Source organism: Pan paniscus, chromosome 5, assembly GCF_029289425.2.
Source record: "Pan paniscus chromosome 5, NHGRI_mPanPan1-v2.0_pri, whole genome shotgun sequence".
NCBI lineage: Eukaryota > Metazoa > Chordata > Mammalia > Primates > Hominidae > Pan > Pan paniscus.
The window spans coordinates 167,285,333-167,310,743 of NC_073254.2; the positions used below are offsets into that span (position 1 = coordinate 167,285,333).

The 25,411-nt window shown below is 34.6% G+C and overlaps 1 protein-coding gene across 4 annotated transcripts in view; it reads left to right on the plus strand.

Moving 5' to 3' along the window:
- Window positions 1-25,411, plus strand: part of STXBP5 (syntaxin binding protein 5) — a 185,933-nt gene that overhangs the window by 72,290 nt on the left and 88,232 nt on the right. For all 4 annotated transcript variants that reach the window (XR_004672215.3, XM_034963050.3, XM_034963051.3 and 1 more), the window contains exons 8-9: window positions 1,520-1,643; window positions 14,229-14,307. Coding sequence is in view for 3 of the 4 variants with exons in the window: in XM_034963050.3 (XP_034818941.1) it covers window positions 1,520-1,643; window positions 14,229-14,307 (203 nt within the window). In the remaining variant the exon portion in view is untranslated. The remainder of the gene's footprint in view (window positions 1-1,519; window positions 1,644-14,228; window positions 14,308-25,411) is intronic.

Genomic DNA, 25,411 nt, shown 5'->3' on the forward strand with positions numbered 1-25,411 from the left:
ATAGGTTCCAGATAGCACTATAGACCTCTTTTGTATTTTCCCTTATCAATTTTTTAAAAAACATTTAAATAGCTTTTTAGCACTGCTCATGTTTTTGCAGAAATAAGTTTACTTGTAAAGGCTACTAAGGGATTGCTTATTTTAAAATTGAGTTTTCAAAATGTCATATGTATATGTCAGTTTATTATTGTTTTAAGATTTTATTTAGAATTTTGTAAGAGATGCAGATGGTCCCTGACTTACAATATTTCTTCAACTTATGATTTTTTTGACTTTACAATTGGTTTACCAAGACATAATAAGTAAAGGAGCTCCTTAGGAATTAGAATCGATTATGGTTTCTACTGAATGTATAGTGCTTTTGTACTATCTTAAAACTGACAAATTGCATATTGAACCATCGTAAGTAAGGGATCATCTGCTGTGTTGGTAGCATTAAATGCATTTTTGACTTATGATATTTTTGACTTATGATGAGTTTATCAGGGTATAACTTCATCGTAAATTGAGGAGCATCTGTACTTTGAATAAAAAACATTGTATGAAATATTGTCATTTAGAAGTATAGCTGATTATCTGTATCCATCTGATTTTATACCAAGATATTTTATAATATTTAGCTTAAATTTATAAGTATAGAAAGAACTCAAATAAATAGATGACGTGATAGAAAATGTTGACTTTATATGTGACAGAAGTTTTGAGTTTCAGTTATACGATTTTTGTGCTATACTCTGCAATTCTTGCATTCCAGTAGGGTGGCTTTAAGTCAATTGACCATTAAGAACTAAAATTGTATCAACTTGAGTTGAAAAGAAATAATTCAAAGGACGCATGGGAGAGTGATTTAAAAAGTTTTTTTTACATACCAAAATTTAAATAATATTAGAGCAAAAAAATGAGGGGTATCGTACTTTGGTGATATAAAAATATTTTCCAGATAGTTTTTAAGCGACCCAGAAGTACAAAATAAATTTCTTATCAGAACAGTGTCCCCTGAGATTAAAAATTGCCTCAGTAATTACTGTGAGAGATGAGGAACATGTCTTATAGCTCAACCTGAAACATTTGTATTGATCTTAATTCCAAATCTACATTTTGGCTCTTAGGATCGTGGTCAATTAACACATTTTATTCTAATCTTGTCATTGCAACTAGTTTTTCTATTGGGACACTGGTTGTAATAATTTGGTAATTTATGTTTAGGTATTGTTTATGCTAAATATAATGTAAGAAAACATTTTGTTTCACTGAACTTGTCCGTAGATGTCACTATCATGCCTTCTTTATGCTGATTTAAGGAGTAAAGTAAGTACAGAGAATTAAAACAGTGTTAATATGAAGAAATAAAATCTCATTTGTATTACAAGAGGGCCAAATTATTATGGAAATGTTAAGTTCACATGTTAACCTTAGGAAATAAAGAAAAGTTAAAAATGAAAATTAATAGATGAGATCATTTACAAATAGTTTGCTGTTTAAATAGATATTTTAAATGGTATTTTTCATCCTTCTATAGGCTATCCACTCTGTTGCTTGGCATCATGAAGGAAAACAATTTATTTGCAGTCATTCAGATGGCACCTTGACTATATGGAATGTAAGGTCCCCTGCTAAACCAGTACAGACAATCACTCCACATGGTAAGAATGCATCAATTTTAAATGCCACCTAATTGTAATGTACAGTAAACTGTTTTGTTTGAGTTTGCATTCTGATTTGTTTGATTTTTAGGATAAGGATGGGTTTCCTTCCGTTTTTAGGGAATTAAAAATATTTACACTTATAGAAATAGTATCTAACAACCAGTTAATAAAATTTCAAATTAAGCATATTTACAGTTGAAATTGCAAATTTGAAATTTTAGAAAATGTTATATTATTTTCTGAATATCATGTCTCTAATAGTCCAAAAAATAATAGTTTTGTGAATGAAAATGATGCAGGATTTACATTAAGCTTTTCCATCTCAAAGCTGTCAGTTGCAGGTTGTTAATATATAAATAACAGTGAACTTGAAATACTTGGAACCCTGTAGAAGGTAATTTCATATATCAAAATATGGTGTCAGGGGTCCTCAGAATCACCCTAGATTTAATGATTCACTAGGAAGACTCACAGGACTCAGCATATAGTCATATTCATTGCTGTGATTTATTACAACAAAAAGGCATAAAGCAGAATCTGCAAAGGGAAAAAACACATGAAGTTTAGAGGAAACCAGGCTCAAGCTTCTTGGAGTTATTTTCTTATGGAGTCACACAGAATAGGCTTCATTCCACTAACAAGGAGTTGTTACCACATGTGTGAAATATGTTTACCAGAGAAGCTCACCTGAGCCTTGGAGTCCAGGGTTTTTATTGGGGTCAGTCATGCAGGCATCCTCTGCTTTAGCAGGTACCACAATTCGAGACTCCCAGAAGCAAGGCAGGGGTTCAGCATAAACTATATTCTTTGTACAAACCAATTAGGCAGAGTAAATCATCCTCCTCAGGGAATAATGAGCGTTTTCTTGAAAACCAAGTTCCTAGACATCAGCCAAGGGCCAACCTTGTAAGCAGATCTTTGTAGTGATAGCAGCCACAGACCTGCTGTGTTAACTATTTTCTGCATAAGTAGTACTTAACAAAACTTATAAGAAATTTTTATTATAATATTTATTAGAAACAGATTATGAAGGCCACCTTTTTTGTTTTAGAATTTGTATTTCTTTATTAATCTTCATTCTCCACCCTCACCCTAAGAGAATCCTTCCTGGCAAGTTTAGGGAACTCATATTAAAGGAACTGTTCTATAAATTGATAGTATATTCAAGATTGTCCTTGTAGCTATTGCTGGTATTTCATTGTTTGCTTTAAAATTTGAATACCTACTTTTTAAAAAAGCTGATATATTTTGACTTACTACAATATAGAAATGAAAGAAACAGTAAAATTAAAAACAAGTTTTATCTATCTGTGGCATATGGGATTTTAGGCTTGCTTGTTTTCTGGGAAAAATAACAGTTCTTGAAACCACATATTGTGAAATACTTTACCACTGCTTTGTGACAGCAATCATCTTCTGGGAAAGCACTTACTTGAAATTCCCTACACATCTATTTATGAGTGCATCTAGAGGATATTTCTTATGATAGTAGGTTCAAGTTTTTCTTAATGTATTTTGTTCCTTCCTTCTATTAGTATCTAGGTTCCTCATCTCGACACTCCTAAAAATTCCCATGAATCTTAGAATCTCCTAACCCTGCTGGAACCTACGAATTCAGATAAACAAAAAAGTACCAATAAGGTGTGGTTAGTTCAAAAATCTTTCTTTTTAAACCCAAAAGAAAATGAAACTCATGTCAAAGATGATAGAAATATATAATGCTAGTTTTGCAGCTTGAAGATTATCTGTTTTTATCTTGTTTTGTAAGAATAGTACAAAGGATCTTTTTTTCTTTTGATCTGTTTGAGAGTAAGTTGTCAATGTGGTGCTGATTCACTTGCAAATATTCCATGGTCTTTTTTTTTTTTAATAAGGACATTTTTCTATATAACCAAGTTTTGCCTTTATTCAAAAGAGTTTTATGTGGATTAGATTTGGTTGTCATGTTTCTTCTCAAAACTGGAACAGTTCCTGAACATTTTGACTTTCATATATGATAAATTACAAAGATTATAGGTCAGTTATTTTATAGAACGTGCCTCAGTATGGTTTTGTCTCATGTTTATTCATGATGAGATTTAGGTTGCACGTTTTTGGCAGGAGTATCCCAAAAGGATTGAGGTGTTCTTTTTGCATCCTCTCAAGTGGAACTCGTTTTTGATTTGTCCCATATTAGTGGTATCTCATATCCTGATCCTTTGGTTAAAGTTCTGTCTTCTGCTAGTTCTCTCCATTATTAAAAAGGTTTTCTTTTTACTTTTGAAATTGAGAAATAAATTTTATTTGTATTTATAATTGTTAAGTATTTTGATTTGAAGGAAGTTCCACAAGAGTCTATGAACATATTATACTTCATCAAACTTTTCCCCTTTAGTTTTAGCATCTGTTGATGTTTCTTAGCTGAATTCACTATTACTGTGATGGTTGCCAAATAATGATTGTCTAGCTGGTCTTAATCTTTTTTTATATTACAAGCTTAGGTCATTGAAAGCAGACTCTAGTAAGTGGTATAAATCAGTTTCTACAGTGTTTATATTGTCTTAGCAGAAAAGGGTCACTAGCTAAAATTATTTTTAAATAAAAAAGACAATATGTGACTTAATGTTTTCTCAAAATTAGAATCCAAATGAAATATAAATAAAATGGATTTTTTTCTGTGGCTGGTGTTAAAAATTAGGATGGTATTTGTGTAGTGTTAGCAGTCTAATAGTAGATGGCCAGAATTTTATATAAAGTAAGGCATATTTATTTTATTTTATATAAGCTATATGTAGAAAATCTAAATTCCTTTCAAGTGTAATAGGGTTTCCAGCTTTCTTTTTGGCAGTAAAAACTACCAAGTGACAGGTAACTAACCAAAGCTAAATTCATGTTGACTCTACAACTGAATTCATGACAAAGCTGGAGTGCAATGGCGCGATGTTGGCACACTGCAACCTCTGCTTCCCAGGTTCAAGCGATTCTCCTGCACTAGCCTCCTGAGTAGCTGGGATTACAGGCGCCCGCCACCATGCCCGGCTAATTTTTTGTATTTTTAGTAGAGACAGGGTTTCACCATGTTGGCCAGGCTGGTCTCAAACTCCTGACCTCAGGTGATTCACCCACCTCAGCCTCCCAAAGTGCTGGGATTACAGGCATGAGCCACCATGCCTGGCCAGCTGAGTACATTTTTATACATTAAAGTACAAAACTACATTCTGCATACCATAACAAGGGTATCATCTGTTCCATAGAGATCACATTTGTGGTACATCATTTTCATTATATTAACTGTTTCTATGGATTGAAATTTTGTTCTACTTTCTCATTACTATTGTCTGTTGTGGTTTCTTGCTCTTAATTTCTAGCCAAACAGTTATGGTAAATTAGTTTAAATATACTAGCCTTTTACAATTGAGTACTTTTTCACTTCTTCTTATTTAAGTTCATCTAATGGTTATTCAAGTATCTTAGTCTTAAAAAACATTTACAGTATTACCTTGATTGCCAAGAACTGATTATAATTTAAGTCTCCTACCAGTACTTTACGATGAGTTTTAGTGTTAGGGTGTTTAGTGTTAAAAATAGGTTAAGATATCCTTGAAGAATCTGTTCAGAAGGTATTATGTTGCATTTATATAACATGGGATTTTGAAGCCAGAAGAGTTGTAGTTAAGCACTAATTCCATAGTTTCTGGCTCTGTGACCTTTAGGAAGTCATTTAACATTTTTGAGCCTTAATATTCTCATCCATGAATACAAATAATAATGAAACTTGACCTAGTCTCATACAGTTGTTGTGAGGATTGTATTTACTCATTCTACAAATATTTATTGGTTCTACTGTGTGATAGGCACTTTTCTTAGCTGTGGTTCAAATAATCAAAATGTAAGTGAAATTACCCAGAAATTATGATGTGCTATTCATATATGGCTCTAGGAAGTGTAGGTATGGAACTTGTTATTTACTTGGTAGAATAGATTAGTGAACCCCCAAAATATATTCCACAAAGACTAGTTTTTCTTATATTTATGATTCGTTTGGTGGAAAAGGTATGTCATAGTGAAAGAAGTTTTAGAAATACTGAATTAAAGATGAGCATTTTTCTTCACTTTAAGATTCAACAGGTTATTTTTGACTACCAAAAACAAACAAAAAGTGATAGGTCCCTTTAATCTCACTTTTATGAGTCTCAAACATTTCCCTGGCAGTCAGACAACCTGTAATGTAATTGTAAGTGCTATGTGTGAAATACCTTGTGGAGATTCCTTTTCTCTGAGACTTAAGCTTTATTATTTGTAAAATGGCAAGATTGAACAGGATTTTTAAGCTACAAAGTTTAGTGAATATGTGAAAATTAAGCAGGATTTGATTCCATATAACGACTCTGCAGTTATTTCCTTTCAGTGGGCCGTAGATTCTGCATCTCTGTATGGTACATCTAGGAGTAAGCTGTTTCTCTTTTGGCTTGTTTCTCTCCCGTGGCAGATAGGGTTTCATTACTTAGGAGGGAATAACTTCGGCAGTATTGGCATGGCTCAGATTCTTACCCTGAAGCACTCATCTTGGTTTTGTAATTTCCTTGGCCAGGGCCTCACAGGACCTCCCCTGTAGCGCAGGGTTGAGGGTGATGTGTTGCAGAGTAAGATTTTCTGTGATTGTCAGCTTTACCAGAATCGGATGGTTTCCTAAGGAAATGGAGGTGCTAGACCAGGGGTGCCTTCCTACATTAGAAGGAGGAGAATTATCTAGGACCACACATAAAATACACTAACACTAATGATAGCTGATGAGCTAAAAAAAAAAAAATCTCATAATGTTTTAAGAAAATTTTCTAATTTGTGTTGGTCCACATTCAAAGCTGTCCTGGGCTACATGTGGCCTGCAGGCCATGGGTTGGACAAGCTTGTGCTAGACAGTCAAAACCCATAGATTTTTATTATAGGAAATGATATTTTAAATTTAGTTTCTGAAGCTTATTCATCAATGCAATCAATCTACTTATCAAAAAGTAAACCAAGATTGGGGAACTTTTATTCTGTTGAAGGTCACTGAGGGAAAAATAAAATTCAAATTCACCTAAGTACGTCAGCTTAATATGTTAAGGATGAGACGTGTAAAGAATTCCATTAATCTGCTTTTAAGATTCACCTGAAATCTAAAACATTCAGTAAATAATAAAATTATACCTCAGTTCCTTATCATTCATCACAAACCTTTCCCCAGTTTATGTATTTGAAAAGACTTACCAGACTCCACAGAGCATACTCAAACAAGACCATGATTTAAAGGCGAAGGATATGATACAGGAGGAGAAAGAGAATGCAGGCAGGTATTCTGAAACATCCCTCCCCTATGTGAGCTCCCAGTGAGCACTTACACACGAGGATTGTGCTGAGTCCACCTCGAGTCACCAAGATCTGGCTTCTGAAGAGCTCCAGAGAAACTCTCAGGAAGACCCTTGTAATGATCAAGCCAGTCTTGCTAATAAATCAACTAGGCCGTTTGCCAACCTGCAGCAAAACTATACACTGGTGGTTACCAGGGAAGTTTTGGGCCTTAAACAACACATCTTAAATCCCACTGTCCTTTTCTTGGCCAAAAGTAAAATAACAGATGTTCAGGGGTCCAAGTCCAGCCGTAAATCAACTTTGTACACTCATTTAGGAGGGAACAACCCTCCTCCCCATTGCAGACTAGTATTATTAGCAATGTGGCTCTTCAGTTTGTCTTTTTATTTTCTAGAACATCACTGTCCAATAGAAAGGTAACGTGAGCTGCGTGTGTGATTCTAAATTTGCTAGTAACCATGTTAAAAACAGTAAAAAGAAACAGGTAAAACTAATTTTAATAACATATTCTTTAATCCCAAATATGCAAAATATTAGTTCATGATGTAATCAATGTATAAAATTGAGATATTTTATTCTTTTTTTGTACTAAATCTTTGAAATCTAGTGTGTATTTAGCACATCTTAACTTGGACTAGATACATTTTAAGTGCCCCGCTGTCCGTGCATTTTGAGTGCACGGTAGACTTACGGCTACCCTATTGGATAGCCACGCTAGACTGAGAACATAACTGCAGTGTAACAAGCATAACACTTAAAATATGTTCTTCATCCTAACTGGCAAAATTAAAACTTTAGAAAGCAACTGTTTTTGTCAGTAATCTTTATTCATTTTTAATGAATCTTTATTCATTGAATAAACATTGAGCACCTCCTACCTACGAGAGATTAAATACTGAAAATATACTGTCCTGAAGAGCTCATCATCAAGTGAATAAAAATGATCTATAAACTGATAAATATAATACATTGTGATAAGTGCTGATAAAGGCATGTATAACATGATATGGAAACAAATAAGTGGTGACTGGTTTTGGGTAAAAGGTGTTGGACTGTTTCACAAATTCAGGGTATATGAACTTGGTCTTAAAGGATGATACTGGTGGTATAAGGTAGCAAAGAGCAGGGCAAAGTTATCTTAGAAGGCACAAAGGCACAAAGACATAAACAAAAGTGGGGTGTTCTTGGAAAACTGCTAATAGTTTAATATGACCAGAGTTTAAAACGCCTTAGGGCAAGTAGCAGGAAGTGAAAACAGAACCATGTACAGAGGCAAGATTATATATCAAAGTATGATAAAAAGTTTGAACTTCATAATGGAGACCTAGTAATTGAGTTTATAGTGAGAAGCATTAAGTTTACATCTTAAAAATATCACTTTAATGATAGTACATCAGGTGGGCTGGAGGCAGAAGAGGGTGGCTAATTAGGAAGCTTTGCATTAATAAATAATGGAGATTTTATTAGAGGAAATGGGAAGAAATGGACATGTATGAATGAAATTGTGGAATTAGAATCAATAGGACTTAAACCAATTATTTGTGGCTTGGTGGTTTGAGGGGTGGGGAAATAGGCCATAGTAAGAAGGAGAAATCAGATGTGGCATGGTAGTTTATGTGAGTTATTAAGTCAGGTTTTATAATTAATCAGATCTTTTAACTGACTGGTCAAGGTAGTTCACGGATAGTTAAAAGAACAAGCACGTATTTTTGTTCCTCTGGTGGCATAGCATTTAAGAAGTAAAATGACACCTAGTGGTGAAATCCCCTAAATGTCTTTCCATTTATATGTGCTTAAAATCATGGGTAGTACCTTATTATTTGATTTGATTTAGAAAATGCTTAGCCTAGAATTATAGATGAATAAATAAACCTATCTAGACCATAAGCAGTAATCAGAGACATTATTTAAAACATCTTGGTTGGAAAGATATCAGAATATGCAGACCAAGGATTTGTTGGGTTTTTTTCAAGCAAAATTAATACAGGATGATCACTCTAAACACTGCAACATTTTTCATTTACAGAGAAAATGAAACTACTCTATTAACATCCTCTCAGAGGGACAGAAATAAAAGTTAACTTCTAAAGGAATAGAAATCAGACTGACTTAGACTTGTAATTTTACGTCTGAATGTTAGAACACAATAGAGCAATATCAAGGGACTATTGAGCAAGAAGAAAGTTAAGAATTTTGTACCTAGCCAGGTTTTTTGCAAGATATAGAAGCTCAGGCTTGGAAGCGTTTAGCAAATACCATCTAATGTCCTTTAGAATTTGTTCCAACCTCTGAAAGATTGATGTTGAATATTGAAGTAAGTTAAAGGAGTTATTTCTGAATAATTGTTTCACTTCATAAAACAAAATCATGTTTGAACCTAAATGTAAAATTTGTGTCTATAATTCTAAATTCTGTCAGCCTGACTCTCCCGCTAGAACTCTGCATGGTAGAAAGAGGATAAAAGCCAGCTGACCTTCTTCAGAGCAAACATTTAAATTTTTTACTGAAAGGTCATATACATCTCTATATAGATTGGAATAGAGGTTGAAGTTCTTAATTTATTCCTTGTATAACACAAGGGACTACTTTTCAGATTTAAGCCTCCTTTTTTCGATACCTTTTATTTTCCTTGCAATTCTCTCTCCCACCTCAACAATCCTTTCCTTTCTTCTGGCAGTTCTTTCCAGTTCCTTGGTCACTTCTGTCACTTCTTGGTTCCTGTAAATTGGGCTGCTAGAGATTCAAGATTCCCTGTACAACCATTTCTTCATAAGGAGGGGAAAGAGATTATTCTCTAGGATCTTAAATTAAGACAGGATTAAATGTTCCATTACCAGTCAGTGTACAAGTATATATTTATAAAAATTTAATATGGGTGATATTTCATACTAGTGAGGAGAGAATGATGGTTCAATAAATTGAGCTGGCAAGTAAATATTTATGTCAAAACTCATCTGATTGTACACTTTAAGTAGTGTACTTTTGTTTAGCAGTTATAGCTCAGTAGAGCTATTAAACTAGCACTGAGATGATTGATAGCTTATTAATTATTAAGAGGAAAATGTCTTCCCTGTATCAAAATACACATCAGAAAATAATGTAATAAATGAATCTATTCTAAATTATAAGAAAAAGCAGATTTATGTGATTTTGGTGTGGGGAAGAACTTTCCAAGCGTAAAACCAAAGAGGGGAGGGACCAAAAAGACGGATAGTTTTTTTCATACACATGTATCGTTATACATAAATGAGATCCTATCATACCAGTTCCTTCTCCCTCAGCCTTTTCCCATGTTAGCAGCCCAATCTCCTTTCTTGTCCCACCAGGTAAGCTATGTCAAAAATCTTACAGATATTCTTCTAAAATATAGGTATTTCTAAAATCATGTGTATTAACACATACACACAAATAAACATGAGATTATTTTTCTGATCGTTTTACAAAAATTAGGATTATGTTAGTGTTTTTGCATCTTTAAAATTTTTTTAAATTTTTGTGAGTACATAGTAGATATATATATTTATGAGGTACATGAGATATTTTGATACAGGCATACAGTGTGAAATAAGCACATCATAGAGAATGGGGTATTAATCCCCTCAAACATTTATCGTTTGAGTTACAATAGGGTGACTATAGTTCAATAATAACTTAATTGTACATTTTAAAATAACTTTTAAAGAGTGGAACTGGATTGTTTGTAACTCCTTTTTTGCATCTTAATCACTGTACTTTAGGAAGATTCCTCCAAATGTTCTGGCATTTCTTTTATGTTAATGGCTGTGTCAGAGCCAGTTGTTTGTATCACAACTTACTCAGCTATTTCAAATTAATGGGCATTCCCTTTGTTTTCATTTCTTAAACATTGCAAATTATGCTGCAGCTACCATCTTTGTACATATGCCATAGGAATTGGTCCTTTTGTTTCTATGGAATAAATACTTCAGAGTACAATTTCCACCCCGAAATATTGAAGTTTTATTATTTCTAATAAATGTTCTCAAACCATTTTTCAAAAAAAGCTATATCCTTCAGATTTCTACCAGCCATGTATGAGTATCCCTTTTCCAGTGTCCTTGCCAGTGATAGGTGTTATAAGTCATTTTACTTTTTTTTTTTCTTCCTGTTTGCTCAGGATCTCAAAGTCGGCCAGAAATGAGTGACTGGGGCCTTCTCCTTTCCTCACTCTTTCCTGGGCAGGCAGCCTTTTAGACCGCCATGAATGTGTCTAGTTCTCGGAGCTTTTCTTTTAAATTTCTGCCTGAGTTCCATTTGCCTCAACTGAAACTACAGCCTTAGGCAGCTGTAATACTTCTAACAGATTGCTATTGTTCTGGAATGCCCTGGGGGTAGGGATTTTTGTCTCCCATATTTGAGGTCTGTGTCAAATGAGATAGCCACAGCACTTTGGGAATAGAGTTCCAGGGAGCTGCAGGTTCACACAAAATGTTGATTGTGCTGTAGCAAAAGTGGTTTTAACAGAGCTCCAAGAAAACTTCAGTCCTCTCTGTTGGCTGATACTACTGCATTTTCATGGCTAGCCTACCACTGAGCTGGGTAGCTAGGGGATAGAAATAGACCTTCCTTAAAAATACCACAGTTCCCTGTCCCCGAACCCCTCATGTTACTGAAGTTCAGTAGTATCTATTGGGTAGATGATTTTTCATCTTGTTAGTGGCTTGGTCATTCTCCAGAATTTTAAAATGTTTAACTTTAGTTGTTTTAATAGTACTTTCATTTTTGTGGGAGAGCAAGTTCATCGAGGTCCTCCTGTTACTGGTGGCATATATCTGAGTTACCAGTAGTATATCTGTATGGGTCTGCAGTAACCTCAATTCTTGCCTCCTCAGAAGAAAGAATTCAACTGAGGAGCATAAAGCAAAAAAAGAGACCAAGGCAAGTTTCAGAGCAGGAGTGGAAGTTTATTAAAAAGGCTTTAGAACAGGGAAGAAACACTTGAAAGAGATCCAGGTGGGCAACTTGGAAAACAAGTGCAGTGTTTAACTCTGACCCTAGGACTTCATAGGCTTGCCCCTTTCTCATGATTCTTCCCTTAGGGTGTGCTGCCCCTATGTGTGGTGCCCTCCTTACCCTTGGTAGGTGAACACGTGCAGTGTGTTTAGGAATTCGTACACATGTCCATCTGAGGCTTTCCTCTGTTTTCCAGTGGAGTGCCCCCCGAAGGTCATACTCCACCATTTTGTTACTTACTGCCCATGCCTGGGAAGTTGCGTCTCCCTGGCGCTTGCGTTCAGTTAACACTTTAGTGCAGCAGGTGTGGACCATCAGGAAATGGGTTCTCCCTGGCGCCGGCTGCCAATATCACTTTTAGTGAGGCAGTGTGATAATTGTCAAACCATCATCTGACATTTCTAGAGCCCTCTCCTGCCCCACTCATGCCTACCTACCTATGATATTCACTGTATCATCTTGGAAGTTGATCTTTTTGGTAGTTTCCCTAGCCATTCATAGACATTTAGTCTACTGGGTGAACTTTAAGATCGCTTTGTCCAAATTCAAGAAAAGCTGTTGAGATTCTAATTACATTACATTTATAAATTAATTTTGGAAGAACCGATATTTTAGGATTTCATATTTTCTTAAATTGCAACATATTAAGGCTGATAGACTTGATTATTTAGATGTGTATTTCTGTACAATTTTTTTTAATTTGTAGGAATTCGCTAGGGAAAATATTTGCAACATACATGATTGACAGAATGTTAATAAGCCTGGACAATAAAATTTATTTTCTAATACAAGGAAGATGACATAGAAGCATTGATAAAGAACAGCAAGCTATTTTTTAATAGAAGTATACATGACCAGTTAGGGATCCAAACACATCAGATTAAAATAAGTTACTCTTTGTATTTAACAATCAGCAAAAAGAAAAAAAAAAAACATTGCTAGGGGAGGATATGGCAAGATACGGTCTTACGCTGCTGATAGAACTATAAATTGGCACAACCTCTCTAGAATAAAACTTTACCCAGATATACTATATGCCAAACAATGTTTGTCACCAGGGATACCACAACAGAAAACAAATACACTAAAAATGTTCGCTTTCCTGGCCGGGTGCAGTGGCTCATGCCTGTAATCCCAGCACTTCAGGAGACTGAGGCGGGCAGCTCCCTTGAGCCCAGAGTTTGAGACCAGCCTGGGTAACATGGTAAAACCCCATCTGTCATCTCTACAAAAAATTTTTAAAAATGTATCCAGACATGGTGGTATGCACCCGTGGTCTAATTACTTGAGAGGCTGAGATGGGAGGCTCACTTAAGCCCAGGAGGTTGAAGCTGAAGTGAGCCATGATCATGCCACTGTACTCCATCCTGGGCTACAGGAGTGAGACCTTGTCTCAAAAAAAAGAAAAAAAATTTGCTTGCCTAGAATTTACATACATGCCAGTTAGGCAAACAATAAACAAAGAAGGTAAATATAAAGGATACTAGAATGTGACAAGTGCTTTGGAGAAAAAATAAAGCTGTGAAAGAGGGTAAGAGGTGTTAGGTTAGGGGTGAGTGTCAGGAATTCCTCAGACCATTCCCAAGTTAGGTCATTTGCCAGAAGAAGTATTATAATGTGGACAGTGGTTAATCTCTGAAATATGGGAAATAAATGTTTTATTTTCTTTATTTTTTACTTTTCCATAGTTTCTACAGTGAACATGTAGAAATAGATAACTGAAATCAACATTTTAAAAAATAATTAGAATTCTTTGACAAAATGAGTCTCTGACACATTTTATAGAGGTTGGTGTATTTTAGCAGTCTTTTGGGTATTACAGTGGATGTATTTACTTAAGGAGAATAAATATAAATGATTTTATTAGCATAGGGCTTAATATTGCAGCCTGTCACACTGGGGTGAAAATGTGATGTAGATTTATTTTTCTCAAATCTTGCTGTTTTAAAATGAATTCATTTAGCAAGTTGAAATTCTATGTTGCTTATCTGCAATTAAGAACATTGGAAAAACTATCAGTTTCTCCTGCTAGAATTTTGTCACATAAATGTTCTTACTAAGTTATTAATTATATTTGCTTTTTAGCACTGAATTTCAAACGGTAACTTTGCTTGATCATTTAAAAAATATCTTACTGTGTATTAAATGCCTCTTTCAGAATCACTTTAAAATGTTTCATGGTGGATTTCATTATATTTCACTTTCATTTTATAAACTATCAATGTAAGAATGTAGAGTAACTTAGAATTTTAGAATTTAATGCAGGAAAATATATTTTAGGAAAACAGTTAAAGGATGGGAAGAAGCCAGAACCATGCAAACCTATCCTCAAGGTGGAATTCAAAACGACTAGATCTGGGTAAGATTTTACTTCATTGCCAATGTTCATTGTATATAATTCCTCAAATAGCATGGAAGGCTATTTTATCATTAATTTTGAAGGCCTATTTTAGAATAGTCTACACCATTCTTAAATTTTATGCTTTTTTTATTTAACAAAAGAAGTAAAATTGGTAAATTTAGGATAAAATACTTTTTTGTGTTCTTGTCTTTAGAAGTTTTACACATTATCTTGGAAAGTTTGAATTATTTTTCCTGTTAAACTTCGTGCCTTCTCTAGATCAGTCTTCAGTAGCAATAGTGTTTATTCACTAGTGATCATTGTGGAATAAGCAATGAAGAAAAAAAGATTTAAAATTTAACTTATTTTTACTATATATGTTATGAAAGTTATATGTATTCTTCAGAAATTAAATCTTATATAAGAGTATCTGCCAATTATGAAAATAAATACAGTTTAATATTAAAGGGAGTTTGTTGGTTGTAGTTGACATTGATTGTCACTATATGAATTACATATGAAAATTAGATTGCTTAAACATTTATATATTTTACGTATATTTTTGTGTCAAATGTTAGATTAAAAAATATAAAGAAAAAAACATAAAATATCTGTGAAAATTCCACATCTCTTTAACTTCTAAAAGAAACTCTTTTATTTATGTTCTAGTTCCCCAGGAAAAGTATATGGTTTTATTTACTATGGCTTTTATTTGCTATAGCTATGTTGGACAGTGAGTATATATAGTATAGTGCAGAGGTTCTGAAATTGTGGTCCCTTTGCCAACAGCATTAGCCGAGAACTTGTTTGAAATGCAGATTCTCAGATTCCACCCTAGATCTACTGAATCAAAAACTCTAGGGTCGGGACCCAGCAATCTGTGTTTTAACTAGACCTACAGGAAATGCTGATGCACTCTAACATTTAGAAACACTGGTGTATTTTTTGCATACCAGTTTATAACCACTGGATATTACAACTGGCCCACTCACTTTTTAATCTCCCCTCCCATTTCAATTCAACTTATTTGAGTAAAGGTACCAGGCTAAAATACATATATAAAAATGTCGTTATCTTTTCCTTCCTTCTTTTTAGGGTTTGTTGAGATCCAACAGATATATTCCAACAATAGCTATATTCCAACAATAGATTAAATGAACTCTAAGAGGTGTATCATCTGTTTGACTCTTGCATCCTTCATTGTATGACCTGTAGCATAGTTATCTGACTTCTTTGTGGTTCATTTTCCTCACTTATGACATAGATGGATAAAATGTCAGACATTAGTTGTTCAATTGAGATGATAATGTATGTAAAACATTTCAAGCAGTTTCTGGTATATAATAAACTCTATAAATGATTGAGAAACCATTTTTTTAAGGAAATCCCCTGCCACCAATTGATTTTTATTTGTTTCATTTGTCCTATGGCAAAGGAATTAAAATAGGAAAAGCATGGTAGCAAAGAAAGAAAAACAGGAAGAAAATCTGAAAAAAAAATCTATGATTATAATACAAAATGAATTGGCTAAATATTTAAATTAATAGTGACTAATTAAGTTCTATTCTTATCTAGTTATTTTAACAAATATTGACTGGCAACAAAGGCAACAGTTCAGGGAAGATTTTTTCCTCTGTGCTTCACCTGTTCCAGTTTTTACTCCTAAATAATGTTAATATTTATGAGTTCAGGTTTCTTCAAGACGGCAGTAATACTTTTCCTTTCATAGAATTAGAAATGAAAATTTAAAATGTTGCTCTTTTGTAGGCATTTGTAAATACAGTCATCCACTACCTAATAGCATCATGATCAGTGGTGGACTGTATATACAATGACGGTCCTAATAAATTATAATATTGTACTTTACTGTACCTTTTCTATGTTTATATACACAAATACTTACCATTGTGTTACAGTTGCCTACAATACTTAGTACAGTAATATGCTATATAGGTTTGTAACCTAGGAGTAATAGGCTACACAATATAGCCTAGATATGTAGTATATCATCGAGATTTGTGTAAGTTACACTCTATGATGTTCATACAATGACAAAATTGTCCAATTATGCATTCCTCAGAAGGTATCCTTTGTTGTTAAATGACATAGTTATACTGTTAACTGGATCAGTAAGATCACCATTTTGCAACAGTGTTCTCTACTTTCTCAATTTCTTTTGTCACCTAAGATGGGAAATTCAGTAAATTCAACATATTCTTCTTTTCTCTCAGTCCCTGGCCTCTTTCCTTGAAATAGCTTTCCACGTTATACTATGAAGCCTAAATCGAGAACTGTGCTACCCACTCCAGCTAGAGCAGAATCAGCCTCTATTCATTAAGCTGGGCAGCACTCATCTTTTTCCTGTTCCTATCAGGTATCATAAGCAGATGCCAACAGAATGTATTGTACAGTTCCTTTTGGCAAGTTACCAAATTTTATAAAAAGCCATCCTTTTATTCTCAGGGTCTTCTACATTTTCTTCTCTTTGCTTAGAAATAATTTGAGGTGGATTCCCTACCATCTTTTGTGGCTCAGCAAAAATATGCAACCTTAAAGATACTCTAGCCTCATTGGCCAGGTTAGGTCCTCCAATAATATACTCTCAAAACATGTAGTACTTTTTCTTTCTACAACCCATACATATCGTTAGTAATGAAATTGTTTATTGAATATATGTCACCCACATTAAACATTCACCTCAGTGAAAGCATGGTGGTGCTGAATGTGAAGAAGAAGATAGGCAGGTGTATTGAAAAGATAGTGATAAAGAGCTAACTATTCAAAGTGCTTAGTTTAACTCTGAGGCAAAGGCAAATTCTGACAAAAAATGGAATTGAGATGTTACATAGCTTTTATTTTCTGATGAGATAAAGCAAATAAAACTTAGATCTGGAGAAACCAGATGTTCTCTAGCATAGGGAAATAAAGTATTTTAGTAGCAGTTTTATTATGGAACCAGTTCTTTCTTTATGAGAAGTTAGAAATTAAATGTTAAGTCAATTCCATTGAAGTTGTTTCTTTGAGAAACTAATGTGAATCAGGTATGAAGTCCCATGGTGAATGGCAGTCAGCACAGTGTTGTGTGAACTCTGGAGTCAGACTACTTGGGTCTGAATCCCACCTCAGGTGTTTACTCATTGTGTAATCTTAGGCAAACCAAATAAGCCTTCTCTGCTTGTTGCTTTATCTGTAAGATGGGTATAATAATATTGCCTACCTCATTGAGTTGTTAAAAAATTAGATAAATATATAAAGCACTTGTAACGTGCTCTTTATACCAGTTGTGTCACATACACCACTGGTATATGTCTCACACATACTGGTTGTCTCAGATGTTTGATTACCTCTGACAAACACCTAAAATGCAGTTGTTCACTTATCGTGCTTCCACAAAGCAAGTGTACAAGTGGCAAGGTTAACCAAATTTTATAACTGAAGAATCTAGTATTCCTTCCTAAATTGAGAATCATATTTATCTGAAAGAGAAAGGCTGTGATTTAAAAAAATATTTTAGTCCTTTTTGATGTCAAAAAAAATTTTTAGATATCACATATGATGGTTCATTAGTGGGTTGTGAAAATAGTTTTGCCAGTTGTGACCATCAATTTCTAACTTATAAACTAGAATAGGAAATAGAGAGCACTGCATATTTTAAGGGTAAATATTGATTCATGAAACTTTTATTCAGTGGTATATATTTGTCTGTATACTGGATTATGAAGTAAAATGCACTTCTTCCTATGGGGCATTATTAAAATATTTGAAAGTCCCTGATTTAGTAGAAATAATTGGTGATTTGGATTATTAGACTGGGGTCCAAATCCCAGTTCTGCCACTTACTAACTGTATTATCTTTGGTAGGTTACCTAACCTCGCTGACCTTTTTACCTTACCTTAATAAAACAGAGACAATAATTCCCACTTTACAAAATTCTTCATGAAGGACTAAATGAAATAATATATGTCTGGCACATTATAGGTGTTTGATAACTCTAGTTTCTTTTCATTTCTACTTTACACTTTTCTTTTCACTAGTAGACTATATAAGAAGGTGTCAGTGGGGCCAGATTTTCAACAAGAAACAACTTTGGATGGATTCAAATAGGTACTCAGATGAACTCCTCTAGAGTTTTGAGCTACAGAGCATTAGAAGAGTTAGTTTTCTTCAGAAATGATCACCATTCAAATAATTACCAGCTTTGGGAAAAGCATCTCTTTATTATGGAACCTGAAAGCGAATATTGGGTCCTTGAGCAAGACGTCTGACTAGAGGTGCCTGGTGTTAATCACCATCCCCCGCACACACGCACACACAAAAGGACCAAAAAGAACAGACAACTAAAATTTGACTAGAGCCTCTGAAGGAAAGTGATGGAGCGCAGAAAGTGAGTGGCCAATTCCCCGTGGAGTATGGCAACCCAGGATGACGGCATAGAGGGGGAGCAAAACACCCTGACTCTGCTGCCCTGTCTCCCACTTTGAGCCAGGAGGCACTTCCCCTTGTGGGGAAAACATAAGCCATAGGCCCCCAACAGTCCCCGTTACCACTGCAGGCACATGCAGTCCTTCTCTGATAGAATTCTACAGTACTCATAGGCCCTGAGCCCAGTTTGTAGAGCCTCAAGGAATTTCCATGAAGCTGCATTGCTCCAGAGAATGAACAATGTGTGTACCCTCACCACCCCATGACCCAAGCTGCTATAGTATGGTGCCATCTTGAAATTGGAGCCAGTGCTTGAGTGCTCTGCTCAGGGGACCAGTAGCCATTTCATTTGTCCACTCTTGAGGCTCCGCTGTCATTCCACCATGCTCACATGGGTGACTACAATGCCATGATCCCAGCTGCTCAGTGCCTGTGGCCAGGAACAGTTGTGGCTCTGGTGCCCACACCCATACAGCATGCTACCCCCCCCCAAAAAAACAGATGGTCCTGTACAATGAGGGAGGCAGCCCTGGGCTGCTGCAGTACTACATGTCCTTGCTTCTCACTGGAAAAACAGCCCAGCAGACCCTCACCTGGCAGATCAGTGCCTGAACCAGTTGAACTGGCATGAACCTGTGCCTTCAGTAGGAAAAAAAAAAGCTCAGCAAACCTGCCTTTACTAGGTTCACCCCCCAAGTCAACCTGAAAATCAGCCCATCAAGCCTAAACCTGGCTAAGCTGTACTACTCTTGCCACAGACGTCTACAGCCTAAGCCACTAAGGCACTCACAGACATTGCTGACATGGATTACGGCTGAAGAAATTGCATGGAGACTACATCATGTCTCCACCCAGAACCAAAGCCAACACACCCTACCCAACTAGCATAACACCCATATACAGGAATAAATCTTTCCCTAAAAAGCTACTCCATAAAATTGGAACAGGTGACTATTCAACCAAATGTGCAGATTCAGCATAGGAACACAAATATGAAAAAGCAAGGAAACATGACATCCCCAGAGGAACACAATAATTCTTCAGTGACAGAATCCAAAGAAGAGGAAATTTACAATATGCCCATAAAGAAATTCAAAATAATGGTTTCTTAAAAACAAAACTCAGCAAGATACAAGAGAATACAGTTAAACAATTCAACAAAATCAGAAAAAAAATAGGAAATTCAACAAAGTTAGCATTTTTGGAAAGTGCAAACAGAAATCTTGGAACTGAAGAACTTAAATGAAAAATACAATTGAGAGTTTCAGCAACAGACTACATCAAGCAAAAGAAAGAATTTCTGAATTTGAAGGTAGGTCTTTTGAAATAATCCAGCCAGAGGGTGGAAAAAAAAATAAGAATAAAAAAGAATGAAGCAAACCTATGGAACTTAAGAGTTGCATTTAAATATACAAATATTCACATAATATTTATAGAGGGTGAGAAGAGATGGAGGAAAGGCACAGAAAACATATTTAATGAAATAGTAGCTGAAAATTGCTCAAGTTGGGAGAGATATGTATATTCAGATCCAGGAAGCTCTGGAGTTTCAAATAGATTAAATTCAAAAGGTCCTCTCCAAGACACATTATAATCAAACTGTCAGAAGTCAAAGAGAATTCTAAAAGCAGAAAAAGTGTCTTGTCACATGTAAGGGTATCTTCATTAGATTATCAATGGATTTCTCAGCAGAAGCCTTGCAGGTTAGTAGAGAATGGATGATATAGTCAAAATGCTGAAAGAACAAAACCTGTCAGCTAAGAATACTGTACCCAGCAAAGCTATCCTTCAGAAATGAACGTGAAATAAACTCTTTCCCAGACTGAGATAATTCATCACCACTAGATTGGCCTAACAAGAAATGATTATGCTGAGTCCTACAGCAAGAAGTGAAAAGCAGGTAATTACTGTCATGAAAACATCAGAAATTATAAAACTCACAGATAGAGATAAATTTGTAATCAAACTCGTAATACTCCAATACTATGATGATGCTGTGTAAATCTTTCAGACCTCAACTATGAAGGTTAAAAGTCAAAATAGTAATAACTACAGCCACAAGTAGTTGTTAAGGAGCACCCAATAAATAAGGAGATATATAACAAAAATGTTACTTTGTTGAGAGAAGGGTTGAGAAATGTTGAGAGAAGGGTAAAAGTCTAGAATATTTTTATGCAGCTAAAGTTAAGTTGTTATCAGCTTAAAATAGTCTGTTGTAACCACATGATTATTTATGTTACACTCATGATAACCATCAAGAAATAAATCACAGCAGATGCACAAACAAGAAAGAGAAAGGAATCAAAACTTAGTACCATAGAAAAACCATCAAACCACAAAGCCAAACAAGAAAGGAAGAATGTAACAAAGGATACAGAAAAGCAAGAAAGCAGTTAACAAAATGGCAAGAGTAAGTTTTACCTGTCAGTAATTACCTTGAATGTAAATGGATTAAATTTCCCAATTATGGAAGATATAGCATGAATGAAAAAAGAAAAACCTTATGCTACCTACTATAGGCTCACGTCACTTGTACAGATACACATAGACTGAAAGTGAAAGTATGGAAAAAGATATTTCATGCAAACCGAAACCAAAAAGGAGCAGGTTTATAAAATATCAGATAAAATAGGCGTTAAATCAAAAACTGTATAAAATGACCAAAAAAGTCATTATGTAACAATGAAGGGATCAATTTAGCATGAGGATTTAAGAATTACAAATATATATGCATTGAACACTAGAGCACACAAATTATTACTACATCTAAAGGGAGAGATAAACTGCAGTAGGTAAGTAGTAGAGGAATTCAACACCCTACTTTCAGCAATAGACACATCATCCAGGCAGAAAATCAGCAAAGAAACAATGGATTTAAATTGCAATGTAGACGAAGTGGATCTAACATACATTTACAGAATATTCCATCCAATAGCTGCAGATGCATATTCTTCTGCACTGTGCATGGAACATTCTTGAGGAGAGATCATATGTTAGGTCAAGAGCAAGTATTAACACATGTGAGAAGATAGAGATCATATCAAGTAGCTTTTTTGGCCACAGTGGTATAAAACTAGAAATGATTAACAAGAGAAACTTTGGAAACTGTAAAAATACATGGACATTACTCATCATGCTCTGAATAGCCAATGAGTCAATAAGGACGTTGGAAATGGAAAATAAATGATTCTTGAGACAACATGGGAAAACACAATATACTGAGGCCTATGGAATACAGCAAAAGCAGTCCTAAGAGGAAAATTTGTAGCAATAAATACTTCCATCAGAAAAGCACAATAATCTCAAATAGACAACCTAACATTGCACCTCAAGGAACTAGAAAAAAGTGAACAAACCCAAAATTGGTAGGAAGAAAGAAATAATAATTATCAGAGCCAAAATATGCAAAATAGAGACTAAATAAAAATACAAAGTAGCAATGAAACACAGTTTGTACAAAATAGAGACTAAATAAAAATACCAAATATCAATGAAACACAGTTTGTTTTCTGAAAAGGTTAAAATCAAACCTTTAGTAAGATTAAGAAAAAGAGATGACTCAAATTAATAAATTCAGAGATGAAAAAGGAAACATTACAACCCGTACAATAGAAACGATCACAAGAAACTATGATGAATAATTATATGCCAACAAATTGAGTAATCTAAAAAAAAAAGTGTATGAAGTTCTGGGCACATACAGCCTACCAAGATTGACTTAGGAAGAAATGGAAAATTTCAACAGACCAATAACAGGTGAGGGAATTGAATCAGTAATAAAAGTAGTGTCCCAGTAAAGAAGAGCCCAGACCTGGACATATTCAGTGCTGAGTTTTAGTAAACATACAAAGAAGAATATCAGTCTACCTCAAACTGTTTCAAAAAATTGAAGAGAAGGGAATTCTTCCAAACTCATTATACGAAACCAGCATTATTCTCTTACCAATACTAATTCCTGAAACTATTCTAAAAAATTGAAGAGAATCCTCCCTAACTCATTCTATGAGGCCAGCATCACCCTGATACCAAAACCCAGTAACACACAACAAAAAAAGAAAACTATCAACAGTACCTCTCTGATGAACATAGATGCAAAATTTTTTAACAAAGTACTAGCAAACTGAATTAAACAGTACATTAAAAAGATCATGTACCACAATCAAGTGGGATTCATCCTAGGGAATTTCTTGTGCACTTTCACCAGTTCTGTCCAACATAGTACTGGAAGTCTTAGCCAGAGCAATTAAGCAAGACAAAGCCATCCAGATTGGAAAGGAGAGAGTCAAATTATCCCTGCTTGCAAACAGAATGACGTTTTATTTATATAGAAAATCCTAAAGACTCAACTGAAAAACTGTTAAAACTAATAAGTGAATTTAATAAAGTTGCAGGATAGAAAATGTATGGTAGTCAGTAACATTTCTATATGCTAATAGTGAACTAACTGAAAAAGAAGTCAAGAAAACAATCTCATTTACAATAGCTACTGAAAAAAGATAGCTAGGATTAAATTTAACAAAGGAGATAAAAGATCTCTACACTGATAACTATAAAACATTGAGGAAAGAAATTGAAGAGCACAAATGGAAGTGTATCTTTTTCATGGATTGGAAGAATTAATATTGTTAAAATGTCCATACTAACCAAAGTGAGCCACAGATTCCATGTATTTCCTATCAAAAACCAATGACATTGTTGACAAAAATAGGAAACTTTCTAAAATTTATATGAAACCACAAAAAATGTAAATAGTGAAAGTAATATTTATCCAAACAAGTAAACACAAAACACGGTGCTGAAGACATCACACTACCAGACTTCAAAATATGCTACAAAACTGTGGTAATCAAAACAGCATGGTATTGGCATAAAAAGAGATGCATAGACCAATGGTGTGGAATAGAGAGCCCAGAAATAAATCTGTGTATCTATAGCCAGTTGATTTCCAAGAAAGATACAAAGAACAAAAATTGGAAGGACATTCTTTTCAATAAATGCTGCTGGGAAAATAGGATATCCACATGGATAAGACTAAAGCCACACTCCTTTCACCAAATACAAAAATCTGCTAAAAAATGTATTAAAGACTTAAATGTAAGACCTGAAAGTATGAAACTACTGGAAGAATACATGGGAAATGCTTCATGATATGGGACTGGGCAAAGATTTTTTTGGGTAGAACCTCAAAAGTGTAGGCAACAAAAGCCAAAATAGAAAAATGGAATTACATCCAATTAAAAAGATTCCTCAGAGCAAAGGAAACAGTCAACCAAGTGAAGAGACAGTCTACAGAATGAGAGAAAATATTTGTAAACTATACATCTAACTAAAGATTAATATACAGAATATATAAGAAACTCAGTTCAATAGCCAAAAAAAAAAAAAAAATCTGATAAAAAATGGGCAGAAAACCTTTAACAGACATTCCTCAAAAGAAGAAATACAAATGACCAATCAGGCATATGAAGAAATGTTCGACATCACTAATCATCAGGGAAATACAAATAATACCACAATAAGATATCACCTCACTCCAGTTAGAATGGCAGTTATCAAACAAGACAAAAGATAAAAGTGTTAGTATATGGAGAAAAGGGAACCTATACATATAGTTGATGGAATGTAAATTAGTGCAGCCACTATTGAAAATCATATGGAGGTTCCCCAAAAAGTTAAAAATAGAACTACCATATGATCCAACAATCTCATTACTTTATGCATATCTGAGGGAAATGAAATCAGTATGTTGAAGCAATATCTGCACTCCCATGTTCCCTTTGTGATTATGGCACTTGGTCTTATGTCTGTTAAGAAAAAGTCCACAGGCATATATGTATGTAATTTCATCTAATGAGTGAAGATCTCTTTGAGTCTGTGGACTTTTACAATTTGAAGTGCCTCATCAGTTAACCTTACCCTTTTTCATGTTACTTTTGGTATGTCAGTCAAAAAGTTTTAACCTTAAATGGTTGATTTTTGCTTTATCACTGTCTTCAGAAATAGTCATTCTACAACCCAGCCCAGATTTATCTATATTATCTTTAGTCTCTCAAAACTAGAATATTTTCTCCCAGTCTTAATCCCCAAATCTCACACCTAACTATGATAAATTGCCATTCACTTTCTTGTTTTTAAGATAACATTTTGACTTGCATTTGCTTAGCACAATTCTGATGTCTTCTCCCTACACTGTATAATAAACTAGTGGATAATTCTACCTGTAGTAAGTGGTCAAATACAGGGAGCAATCAAGCCAGCTCACATGGTGAGATTACCACACTACTTTGTGTTCTCGTGACTTCAGACCTGCTACTGCTGTATTTTTAATCACTTGTCTGGGGAAAGGTGACTATTATAGCTTTGTGTTATAATCCCGTATTGCCAGAAAATTATGTCTACTAGATTGATAACTCTGTCTTTTGACATTAGAACACCTCTTTTAGTAGCTTTGTAAGTATATGCCCAAGATTGGACTTATCCATGACTCAATATGAAGTGCTAAAATCCTTGCCCCTCTATTTCTAGGCTATTCCCTATATTTGTTTTTTAATTCATCACTGTTGAATTTAAACTGATATTACATATATAATGAAGCCTAATGTTATATGCCTACTGTTAGCACCTACAGAATGATTTCCTGCCAGTTCCGAACCCTTTAGAGTCAAAACTCCCAACACTGGTATTTTATCTTGAAAGACA